The sequence below is a fragment of the Zasmidium cellare genome, assembly GCF_010093935.1.
Source record: "Zasmidium cellare ATCC 36951 unplaced genomic scaffold M409scaffold_52, whole genome shotgun sequence".
NCBI classification, from domain to species: Eukaryota; Fungi; Ascomycota; class Dothideomycetes; order Mycosphaerellales; family Mycosphaerellaceae; genus Zasmidium; species Zasmidium cellare.
Genome location: NW_022986996.1, coordinates 232,381 through 244,536, shown reverse-complemented (window position 1 = coordinate 244,536; position 12,156 = coordinate 232,381). Strand labels below are relative to the sequence as shown.

Here is a 12,156-nt window from a genome sequence, read left to right as displayed (position 1 = left end):
AGAAGTAGACTATATAGAGCTAGTAGGAGAATACTTATTTTAACTACTTATTAAAGTAGATAGAAGTATAGTTAATAGCCTAAAGCTAGTAATCTTAAATAGAGATAATTAAGTAGTTTTAATACTTATTAAAAATACCTATATCTATAATAGATTAAAGTATATTAATATAGCCTATAACTTTATAAAAAGACTCTAGTAGTAAAAAAAGATTATAGTAGAATATATTCTAATAAAAGAGATAGTTACTAATAGTCTTATAAAACTAAAGAATAGGCTTTAATTCTAAGAGTTTATAAAGTAACTTTAAATAGCCTAGGGATAAAAAGGGGCTATATAATCTTACTTTTAGTTTTTAGTAAAAGTAAAATTATATAGAATACTAAGCCTAGGAGTTATACTATAGCTATTACTACTATACTATAGTAGTAGAATAAGTTCTAATACCTAGTTAGATAGATAGAAAGTAGGATCCGAGCTTAATATAAGTATCCTCGTTAGGAATAGGGAAAATATATATACTAGCTTAAGTAGGAGTATTAAATAGTATAGTCTAGATAAGTAGACTAAAATAGATACCTAAAGTATTAATACTAAAAGTTATATAACTAAAAAGAGCTTACCTCTTTTTAGTTCTCCTACTTCCTAAAACTAACTAATATAATTATAACTAGGTTAGTTCCTACTATTATTTATTAATTTAGTTACTTCTACTATATTTAATACTTATATAAACCCTATAGAGTAGTTTTAGCTTAGTAAATACTATTATAATAAGTATAATACTATTCCTATATATAAAAGAGATTTATCTACTTAGTATATATTAAAATATATATTATATAAGTATTAAGTAAAACTTACTTAAATATTTACTTTTTAAATAAATTAAGTAAAGTTATTTATTTATTATCTAATCTAGTATATTATATAACTATATTATAGTTTTATAAACTATAATACTTTAGTACTAAATTTTATATTAAACTTTATATAAAAATAATAATAGAAATATTATTATTTTATTATATTATTAATAGGCTATAAAGAAAAAAGTAGATATATACTAATTTTACTATAATATAAAAAGATATATATTATATAGTCTAGCTTTACTCTATTTTTAAAGTATATTCTTAGAGAAAAAGTTACTTTTTTAGAAAACGTTTTATCTAAATAGGAAGTTACTTTCGGCGAAAATAGGACTACCTCTAGGTTAGGAATATACGACGAGATTCGTATATATCGCTATATATACAAACGTCGAATATAGAGAAGCGGCGGTACACGTGCTATTAGAGAATATACTAAGAGACAGAGGGGAAAGTACACAATTTATTTAGCTACACGAGACTATAGAGATTCGTACGAGGTATAGACCGTCACCCGACCGTTTCTCTCTTCTAAGCCTTGAAGACTGCGACCGACCGTCTCTCTCTCCTCCAAGCGTCCAGACCGCGACTGACCGTCTCTCCTCCAAGCTTCGCCCTCGGACATCATCCGTTATACCAGGCCAGCTCTTAATCCAGTGCATCGGCGAGGAGCATTATGGCGAAGCAAAATCCGGACTGCCTGTCCTCAAATCCTCCCAATACGCCGCCATAGCATCCTCCTGTGCCTTGCGGTACCTCTCTCGCTCAGGTGAAGGCGTGCGACCGCGGGGATACGCCTCTGCAACCTCGCGACCATACTTGTGCACTCGCCGGGTTTGCCTGAACCTGACGAGACATTCCTTGATCTGAAGGCGTTGGGTCACCTTGTCGCCGAAGTCTGAATCCACAAACTCTCCCAGCTGAAGGATAGCACTGGGAGTGGGCGGAGTTCGTGGCGCTGAGATGGTGGTGGAATCACCAGAGCCTGTGTCGTGCAACGCAGGGCTTGATGTATCACGGTCTGCCTCTTTTGAATTGTGCTGCGGCGAGCAGGGTGTTGGATCAGGCGGTCGCTGGGTTTCGAGGTTTGGTGTCGCAGGTGGTGGGGAGGACGAGGAGGGAGTGCGCCATCGGTCGGAAGAGTGTCCAGCATCTGATTCAGACGTATGATGTGCCTGAAGGTCATGGCGACTGCGCCGTCTTCCTCGCGGGTGGTTGTGAAGGGTATGAGGAGCATGCTCGAGCGTGGGGTGGAGAGCGCGGCGGGAGGTGGCTGGAGAGGGTGACTGGCGGTGCGGCGGCGGGTATTGCACGGAGGATGGCGGTTCGGACGCAGGTCGTACGCTGGAGTCGTTGCGATGGGCGGCAGAGGCATGCGACCGGCGATGGAGATGGAGATGCTCGACAGAGGCAGCGCGGCGATGGGGAGCGATGCGCGGCCGTTTGGCGTCGCGCAACTCGCTGGGCGGCGGTGGCGGGGAGAGCGAGCGGCGGCGCTTTCGCGGGTGGAGAGCGGTGTCGTCCATGGGGTGGGTTGGCGCTGGCAATGTTCGATGCGATGGTGGTGTGGTGTGGTATGGGAGAGCGCGAATGTGAGAGACGGAGGTGCTGGGTGCGGGGAGCGGCAAAGATTCCGCGGCTTCTCCAACTTCACCATCACATCCTCCGCTCCCACCACCCGCTCCGCTCCGCGCATCCTCCACCACCCGACCTCTCCCATGCTCGCGGATGGGCGAGACTGCACACCATGGCGGCGCCGGCTTCCCCACCTCCCCCGGCGCCTTCTCTCCCGGACCTGATCCCTAACAATCTCGCCGAATCATTCTCCACCCACGGCATCTTCGCAACACTCCGCCCATACAGTCCACTCGCCATCGCCAATTTCAGCAGCGTCGTCGATGCCATTGTCGCCCAGCCCGCCAAGTACGCAGCGGTCCGGCAGCGCATTCGCCTCGACGCCCACCATCTTCTCCCCATCGCCGACACCTCTTCCTTTGCCGGCGCCGAAGAATCAGCTTCCTCGGATGCCACAGTTCCTAACACTCCGGAGCCCACTCAGCTCGCCTGGCAAGGCGCCTTCGTTTTCTCTTATCAAGACCCGCCGGTGCATCCCCAACTGGGCTGGATCATCGGCTACGGACCCAAGTTCCCTCAGTACGAAGGCAAACCGAAACCTGACGTACCGCTGACGGTCGGCCCCCATTTCCAGGAGCTTCGGCTGCACAACACTACAGCCAGGCTCAACATTGACAAGAAGAGCGCCGTCTGCACCATCACCCCTGGCCACAATGATGGGACACTGAGGCGCGGCGGTATGAAGGTGCCATTTGGGTAAGCAGGCAGTCATCCTTTCATACGCACCTGCAACATTACTCATACGACGATAGCACAGGCTTTCTGGACAGACCGCAAGAGATCATATCGTTCGGCGAGCTCGACTATCGTTTCGAGTATGTGCCAGCCGACCTCTCACTCCACTCGGCCGCTGTGAAAGCATACATCTGCGATGCCTTGGGCGCGGCCGATTCTGTGAACGACCTGATAGCCCAGACCCCATCACCCAACGACCGCTATATTGGAGACTGGCGACTGGTGCAACCTGCGGGCATGGGCACCGATGGAGAAGTCGTGGCAGCAATGCGATCTAAGGGTGACATCGTGGCCATCAAAGATTACTGGTGCAAAGAGCAAAAAGACGCTTGGAATGCCCTTTCCAAAATCGACAACTACCGCAGCCTCCAGGCCAGGGTGAAGTCTTCGTATGTGCAAAGCCTGGTGGATGTTCTCGACGAGGAAAAGATTCGGTCGGCCTTCCACCCACCTCAGCATGTCTATGTCTGTCTTCAACCGTTGGTCCTGTATGATCTGGACAAGCTGTTCAAAACATGGGATAATGAGCCTTCCAACAAACCCGCCGAGCCCATACTGCACCAAGTTCTGGCACAGATCCTCCTTGGCATTAAGGACCTCCACACTGCCGGCTTCATCCACGATGATATCAAGCCAAGCAACATCGGTATTCTGCGGGTGTTGCCTCCACATGTTGTGATCCTCGACCTCGACAATGCGAAGGACTTCTCATGGATCGGTGCTCTTCCTAGTGCTTGCCTACTCACCACGCACGGCAACGGCGGCACGATTGGATACTTGGCTCCCGAGAGAGAAGGGCCACAGGACGAGTTGTTCGGCACGGGCGTCGATGTCTGGAGCGCCGGCTGTGTCGCCATGGAAATCTTCCTGCGCAAGCCTCTGCAGGATTTGAAACGCTTCAACATCAACCCTTACCGGGATCTGGCAACATTCAAGCATCATCGCCCTACCTCTGGGCAGTTGCAGACAGAGCGAACCAGACAGGAGGCCTTCGTTTCAGGACTGAGCTCATCTCCTGGCACCATCGAGAACCTCATTGGACAGATGCTTGCCGTCGATCCCAACAATCGAGTCACCGTTGACGCCGCATTGAAGCATCCTCTCGTCGCCGCAGGCGTGTTGGCTACGCAGGAGGAAGAGACTCGTGCGAAAGCCCAGCCAGGTGACAAGCGAGCTCGAGAGGAGAAGGACCCTTGACGGCATCTAGTGCCGTGATGCTAGGGATTCTTGGCGGATGGGCAATGGTAGGGAACAGGACGAACCACTGATGGAACGATGGTGTGGATGAATGCTGAAACGATGGACTATGAATAGGGTTAGAACCCTAATGATGTGACGTTGGAACGACGGAATGATGAAACGATGAAATGATGGAACGACGTGCAGACCAGATAATCTCAATAACGCATGCTCGCTGAACTCCCTCCATCGTTGCTCACTGCTTCTTCCAGTCTCAACCATGCAGTTCTCAGGCAGGATATCGTGGACGTACGTACAAACCCCTCGACGAAGCTCACAGTGAAAGGCGCTGCGAGAAGCCGACCTTCGCCTTCGAATTCTGTGCATGGAGGAACTGAGAAACGAGGGAGAAGGGAAAGAGGCATGATATTTCACGCTCTGCCATGCCCACAAGATTCCGTGATGTTATCCCATTCACGGCAAAGCAATCTCATCTTCTCCTCGATAAGCACGTACTCGTTCCAGTCTTAATCGAGATCGTCCAGCACTCGATGTTCAAGTAGGAAGAGAGGAAGCGTTTTCAGATCAGCTATTCAATCATGCTGGGGTTGCATTCCATTCTTGGGATTCTGTAGATCTGCCATGCGTGCGAAGAGAGAGAGCACGATTAAGCCTTCGGATTGGTCTGCCTTTTGCTCGACAACGATAAGCTGGAGCTGTGCTTCCCTTCTGATGATCTCCCCAAGCCCGTCGATGGGTAGCATTTGGCGTGGGATCGTTCTGCTCTCTGTCAGGATTGATGATACCTCGTACGGCAAGATAGTGGCCGAGATGCTCGTCGATTTTCAAGAAGACGTCCTCCAAGGCCAGCCGTTCGGTAATGGCAGGGGCTGGAGTAGGGCGTTCGACGAAAACCTCTCCCACAATTGATCGGGGCTGAAGCATCATCGTATCAACTCCTGTTTAGAGCGTTGGAGGACAATCGCAATGCAGATATATCGTTCCCATACCCGCCAACCATCAGATACACACTGGCTACACAACATCCTCAAGAAATCCCAAGATCCCCCAAGATGCCGGCCCTCGCAGACGCCCACAGCCTCCATCCAAGCAGATCTCTCCCAAAACCTGCATTCCCACCCTCTTCCGCCTTTCGATTCCAAGCTGTCGCCCACAAGATCTCCCCACAAGGCGTACCCAAATCCATAATCTCTCTCGTAACGTCGAAGCCTCCTTTACCACTCCACCGCACTCCAGAATCGCTAAGATCCGCCGTGTGACTGCCACACCAGGCCTCCTCCTCCTCCTACTCAATCTCATTAGCATCAGCATCAGCATCCTCGTCAACATCCTGCCCTCTGGAGAGCAGAACGTCCACGCAACCTTCGCCGCGTGACTCCCACCCCAGGCCTCCTTGTCATCATGATCATCCTCAGAACTCCCAACCTCCGTCGTGTGACTTCCACACCACCTCACTATCAACAACATCAACATCCTATACTCTCGAGAGCAGAACACCCGCCCAACCTCCGCCGTGTGACTTTCACCACAGGCCATCCCATCATCATCACCATCCTATACTCTTGAGAGCAGAAACCCCACGCACCCTCCGCTGTCTAACTTCCTCGCCAGATCACCTCACCACCATTGACATCAACATCCCATACTCTCAGGAGCAGAACCCCCACGCAACCTCCGCCGTCTGACTCCAACCCTCGGCTACGCCATCGTCATCAACATCGCAAACTCCAGAAGAGCAGACCACCTACCCAACTTCCCACCCAACCTCCACCGTGTGGTCGACCTTCAGCCCAAACCTCCTCAACGTGAACATCAACATCAACATCCTGGACTCTGGACTTTGAAGAGAAGAACACCCACGCAACCTCCCAACCACCCAACCTCCACCGTGCGGCATCCCTACCGCCGACTGCATGGCGAGTCCAGATCCAGGACCCAAGTCTTCAATGCGTACGCAAGATCATTGGCCAGATCGAGTGTCTGTTTCGAGGTTGTGGGTGCCTTTCTTCATCAGTGGAGGGAGTGTGTGTGTGCACGATCGGAAATCGAAACTTCTGAAGGGGAGACATTGTTGTGTCTATGGAGGGAGAGGGGTTGCGAGAGGTGGGGATAAGTTCAGGAGCTGGGTGGCGCTGGACAGGATGCGAAGGGTTGAAAGGATTATGTTGCGTACTACCTTGCGAAGGTCCATTGGGTGCCTGCATTCGTATGGGCTGCGATTCCGTTGAAAGACTTCGAGGATCGCTGACGGGAGAAGTCTACGGCATTGTCTCATACACATGCTCGAGTCGTCATCTGTGGAGATCAAGCACCAACATGCAGGCCTACCAATGTTGTCATCTTCGTGGCTTGGAAGGACAAGAAGTCTGTTGTGACGGGCGTTGGCATCGGATGTTTGAGGAAAGGAATCAAATTCGCACTTGGGGAGCATCGTGCATTGAGGTCTGTACATACTGTCCATCCATGTCCAGTGGGTACTCGAGGTTCGAGGGAGATGTCGATGAGATGAGATGTGATACGATCTCTTTGAGGATACACGACGAAACCCATGAGACGAAGAACAGCCATGCTGACGAGATGCGATCCACTTCTCATTCGTGATCATGTCTTCGATTCGGCTCGCCGCCGTTGGTTCATCGTGAAGATTGAGAATGCACATCCGATCACCTCGTGCCCGATGAAAGCCAGCACCGCGATCCACTCCCAAAGACCAACGATTCGGTGCCGTTGACCATCCCTTTTGTATAGCAGCCGGCCAGGCCGAAGAGCTTTCTTGCAGTTGGAAGGCCGATATCCCAACAAGCTTGGATGCTTTTCATCACCTCAATGCAGAACGACCAGGAGATGAACGCAATGGATAGACTCGAGGGCAACGAAGTCGAGGAGGGATGTTGGATTGTGAAGACTCGACGGTATGAAGGGACGTTCAATACCAGCCAGCTTGAAAAGGAGGCAGTGATGTCTTTCCATGATGCGAACTCCAGGGTGGACCTCGAGGGATGTAGGATGGGGTCTGCTCTGTGAACACGGGGAGGTCGATGGTCTTGCGCGGGTTGAGTCTTCGAACTCGACATAGCGCGGTTCGAATCGAGTGTGAATGTTTGGAGGAGATCGATATGGAGTGGAGTGCTGATTGTCTGAATGTGAGGCTTGCACTGTCGAACTCCAAGCCCTCGAGGTCGACGGCAGTCTGGTGTTTCGGGGTATGTCTCTTTGGCTCCATCTCGAACACCTTCAGTTCTTCTTGATGCCGCCACTTGATCCTGACCTCTCATCGTGTGATTGTATCATCATTTCCCACTCTCCTCCCACCATCTCCAGCCACGAAGCCCATCTTGTGTCTGAAGGAAGCCAAATCCCATGATCTCTCGGCACAATCCACCACCCACGCCATGCTCAATCCAACACAATGACCTCCTTCCCGCCCTTCCACTCTTGATTGCTGCACATGCACTGTCAGCAGCCGTATGCATCTCCACCTGCATGACACGCACATACCAATTGATGCAGGTCGGCTTGTTGTTGTCTGCGATCCTCCTCGCAATCCATCGATCTTGACACACTTGGTGCACGACGAACCCGCATTCCATGCATACCAGTTCCCGTGCGGTTGTAGTTCCCAGCATCTCGAAACACACTGTGCATTCCTTGAGCTCCTCACGACGCCTCCCCGATGGCTTCGAGAGATCGGTATGCGTTCGTTGTGCTTGCTGCGGCTGACTCTTACTCGAGGGAGGCGGAGCGGGGCGGCGGTGGTGTTTGACGAAGGAAGACAACACAACCTCAGCGTCGATGGTGTCGGGGGATGCGTCTCGCTCGGTTGGTGCTGGCGGTGGCTTGGTAGAGTCGATGTGACGGCCACTGCGGGTGACGACCATGGCGGAGGCTGTTATGGAGATCTCGAGGGATTGGCGGGTGGTGTGGGCGAAGGGAAGTCAGGTCGGTGGGTGGATGGAGGTGGAGGTGCGGCGGGCCCGTGTGCGGGCCGAATGAAGACGGCGTTTGCATGTCTGAGGGAGGCGCCCGTCTCCATCGGCTCATCGCGGCTCGATCCGTGCGGAACATCTCCTGACGCAGGCTGCCATCGCAGGGGATGGAGCAGGTCGGAATTGATGGCGGCGATGCGGTTGTGTATGTGTGAAGGTTGAAGGTGGGTGAGGAAGGTGAAAGATGTGCTTTCGGACCCGATTCGGAGCAGGGTCTGGCGGCCCGCAAGGATCTCCACGTGGGAATCTATTTCGAGAGGACCCCTGCTCCACTTCCTCACACTCCCCACTTCACCTCTTCCTTCACCACTCCCGCCGCTCTTCGCTCCTCCCCGTACGCCGATGCTCTCTATCGTGTGTCATGCATCTCGACTGCCACCAACCTGCACAGGCCAGACTTTTCAATCTCGAACCCAGCAACATGAAGAATGAACCCGCCAGCGACAGCGAAAGCCTCATGGAGCCCAGAGTCAATCATGATACCCATGCCCGCACACGTCACGCATTGGTAACTGCCTCGTACCAACACCATTCAACTCCAAGACCGACTTGTCGTAAAGGGGCCCAATCGACTCCTGCAAAGAACTCACGACAGAGCGAAGTTTTCGTGGAGGCTCCGGCAAAGGTGTCATGAAGCGCCGAATACATCATGATACTCGTACCTGGCATGGTCAAGCTGAGCATTCAATCCCAGACCTCGACCTGAACCTCCGTCTCTCCCAGAGAAACACTTCGACCGGAAAACACCGCTTTGCTATGGGCGACTCGTACCGCCCACAGCACCCACGCGACCACGGCAGTGGCAGCAACAACGACAACAATGGCTACACCTTCCGTGGCGCCGCCGACACTTACCGCTTACCGTAACACCGCCTTCGCCCCTCGTTTCCCTACTCAGCAGCCACCACCACGTGCTCAGCAACCCAACCAATTCGGCGCGAATGAGAATCGCAGCCGCAGCAGAGGCGGACGCCAGCACGGCGGTGCACCATACCACCGCATACCAAAGCCGGTCCACACACGCGGACTCTCAAGTCGCAGAGACCGGCCGGCAGCTCGACATCTTCTATTGATGGCGCGATTGTGTACAATGGAGAGGATCTTGTTGGGCTTTGCAAGTACGATTGATGCGGGCGGATGTGCTGGAGGTTGTGGGCAATGAGGGAGGGAGAGATGGTTTTGCGAGGGAGATGTGTGAGGTGCTGTGGATGGTAATGGGGAGGATGGAGGATGGGAGTATGTGGATCGGGTATTTGACGATGAACGCCCTTACGAGGAAGGTTCCATGTGAGGGAGAAGGGGCTTTGGGTAGGTGTATGGGTTCTGTTCATGGTGGTGTCTACATGTATTCATGGACACTCGTGAATATCTTTCCAACCCTTTCGAGCTCTCCACCTATTCCAATACCTTGGTGCAGACATGGATATCTCTCCAGCCGGATTTATCTCTATAGAACTTTCTATCTTATCCAAGATATAATAGACAGAGGCTAGATGTTAGTATAGTTTCGTCTTCCTATATACAAGCCGAGAGGGAGGATTGTTTTAGGTTCGAAGCTCAGTGCAGCAGGCGAAGGCTGAAAACAGGTGCAAGCCTAACGTCCTGCACAGGCGAATGTCGCTTCGTGTTCGAAGTAAATGAACATCCAGGAACAGAGCGCTGTGGTACTGGAGGTTCTGGGATCCTGGACATCCGTCTTCGAATCGCATTCGGACCTGATGGAAAACTTCGCAACGTTTGAACAGAACTTCGTCCGTCACGGTCATCGACATTCGTCGAAAGCGCCTCAAGCCTCCTGATACTTCATCTAACAGGTTTCATGTAGCCCTTGATGCTACTACAGCATGAGGACCTCAGAATCGGCAGACCATCTAGCTGTCATGATGGGTATGGGTACCAGTTCTCCTTCGATGATCCCCGGACATCGGCTGATAGCAGTCCACTGCTTTCCTCGAATCTCAATGGCCAAGAGTATCACACGAGTACTGTATTTCCAAGATGACCGGCAGGCGGGAGTAGAGACTCATGCCAACCTCCAAGGACAGCCTAATGCGAATAGCCATGGCAGAGATCTCGAGATGCCGGTCGAATGTCCTAATTGAAGGTGTCAAAACCTGTTTCAGCTGGAGCAGGCGTTCACAGTATCCCAAACGCTTGGGTGAGGAGCGCAGATCGAGAGCCCGCCCTTGACACTCCGCTCAGAGACACTGCTGTCGAACGCTCTCAGGCCAAGCCCACCCCTGGAAGATCAGGTGTGACCTTCAACAACGTAGGGACTTGTCTGAACACCTCCCAACCGTCGAACGACTCCCCGAGGTTGAGCCCAGGCCATGAGGAAAGGGGGACCAACTTCAACGCATCCGCGGCTCAGAACAAAACGGCGGATTCGACCTCAAATCCATCTTTAGTCTTCCATTCTGGCATTCACGGTGGATATCGAAGCGCTGGCCGCTGTGCTCTTGCCGTTACCAGAAAGCATCGAAAGAAAGAGGCACGCCCTTGTCATTCTGATCCAGTTCGCTTCTCAATCTCCGTCCGACGACATGGACGCCGAGCCCGTCCATGAGATACGCACGTGTGGCATCAAAAGTTGCTCGAGCCGCCTGCCTGTCAGATGTGCGTTCCCGTAGGTCCAGTATCTCCTGCCGAAAGCTTCAAAGTGGTCGACGCCGCTCCGACTGACCTCACAACACTCTCGGCTTCACGGCGAACGAATCTTCGAGCTCCAAGAACGAGCTCCTCACGCTGCATGGATGTCGAATGGACGTCGAAGTTGTTCCAGCCCGATCCATGACCTGATTGATCTACGGCACCCGTGCGAAGAGACTCTGGAAAGCTCAGCCGCCTGGTGGAAGCTGCAGCATCATTCCCAGACAAATGGTAAGTCTCGCGAGCACGGGCTCGTTTGTGTTTCATTCGATTTCTGTCGAGATGTCAAATGCACGAACTCTCTTCATGAGGTCGTCGGCGGGTGTGGAGATCACAATGCTCCATAGAAGGACTCACTGGACAAGGGTGGTTTCGTCTTGAGCATCTTCCTCAACGAACGACCAGCGCTGGATGTTGAGTCTTGCGTTGCTCCAGAAGTCACCAACCGAAAGACTGCTGTTTCCTTGGCTCTCGATTCCCTGGAGTATGGGCATGGTGCTGTATCACCCAGCAACCGTGCCCTCCCTCTTCAGTATCACTCGACAGACGAGATACTTCCTCGTTTTTCGGCTATTCATCTGTATTTTCACGAGGCGCAGAATCGCATCGAAGACAGCGTCGGCAAGCTCAGCCAAGGCTTCTCTTTGGAAGACATGGCTTTCTGAACGCAGGCATTGGTCATCCTCAACTTCTCCTAGGCTTCAGGGGTCGTGATCGTTTTCGCACCCATGGGGGTGAAATGATATCAGCAACCGGAAGCCGCCTTGATGTCAAGCAACTCGTCCCTTGCTTCAGCACTGATCCAGCGCCATAGCTTTTCTCAACGAACCGAGATGAATTCCTGCCTCTGCGAAGCTGCTCAGACTCCTATTTGCGACTCTTTCTTCGCAAAGAAGAATGCTCTCTGGACCATCTTGCATGCCCAAACTTCAAAGTATGCCAAAAGAACGGATCCCTCAACGAAGAAGCCGTCAGATATCGAGTCGCCGAGACTCGAGCCAGCCCCTGATGATACGATCAGAAGCATTCGGCGTGCTATCCTACACGCCTACATGAAAATACAAGCCTTTTGCGATGGG

General features: G+C 51.7%; 5 protein-coding genes across 5 annotated transcripts; 2 read left to right on the top strand and 3 right to left on the bottom strand.

Annotated features, from left to right (window-relative positions):
• Window positions 1–1,546: 1,546 nt before the first annotated feature.
• M409DRAFT_29521 (uncharacterized protein) lies at window positions 1,547–2,398 on the bottom strand (the record flags this gene model as incomplete). The annotated part of the gene is made up of 1 exon (XM_033809512.1): window positions 1,547–2,398. One exon carries the CDS (start codon window positions 2,396–2,398, stop codon window positions 1,547–1,549), a length of 852 nt encoding a protein of 283 aa, XP_033660968.1.
• Window positions 2,399–2,619: 221 nt separating this feature from the next.
• M409DRAFT_29520 (uncharacterized protein) lies at window positions 2,620–4,439 on the top strand (the record flags this gene model as incomplete). The annotated part of the gene is made up of 2 exons (XM_033809511.1): window positions 2,620–3,203; window positions 3,260–4,439. 2 exons carry the CDS (start codon window positions 2,620–2,622, stop codon window positions 4,437–4,439), a joined length of 1,764 nt encoding a protein of 587 aa, XP_033660967.1.
• Window positions 4,440–5,018: 579 nt separating this feature from the next.
• On the bottom strand, window positions 5,019–7,010 carry M409DRAFT_60328 (uncharacterized protein; the record flags this gene model as incomplete). The annotated part of the gene is made up of 5 exons (XM_033814440.1): window positions 5,019–5,357; window positions 5,619–5,996; window positions 6,191–6,351; window positions 6,397–6,700; window positions 6,771–7,010. The coding sequence occupies 5 exons, from the start codon at window positions 7,008–7,010 to the stop codon at window positions 5,019–5,021; spliced, it is 1,422 nt and encodes a 473-aa protein (XP_033660966.1).
• An 828-nt stretch (window positions 7,011–7,838) lies between these two features.
• On the bottom strand, window positions 7,839–8,320 carry M409DRAFT_29519 (uncharacterized protein; the record flags this gene model as incomplete). The annotated part of the gene is made up of 2 exons (XM_033809510.1): window positions 7,839–7,884; window positions 7,941–8,320. 2 exons carry the CDS (start codon window positions 8,318–8,320, stop codon window positions 7,839–7,841), a joined length of 426 nt encoding a protein of 141 aa, XP_033660965.1.
• A 928-nt stretch (window positions 8,321–9,248) lies between these two features.
• M409DRAFT_60326 (uncharacterized protein) lies at window positions 9,249–9,590 on the top strand (the record flags this gene model as incomplete). The annotated part of the gene is made up of 1 exon (XM_033814439.1): window positions 9,249–9,590. The coding sequence occupies one exon, from the start codon at window positions 9,249–9,251 to the stop codon at window positions 9,588–9,590; it is 342 nt and encodes a 113-aa protein (XP_033660964.1).
• Between the last annotated feature and the right edge of the window lie 2,566 nt (window positions 9,591–12,156).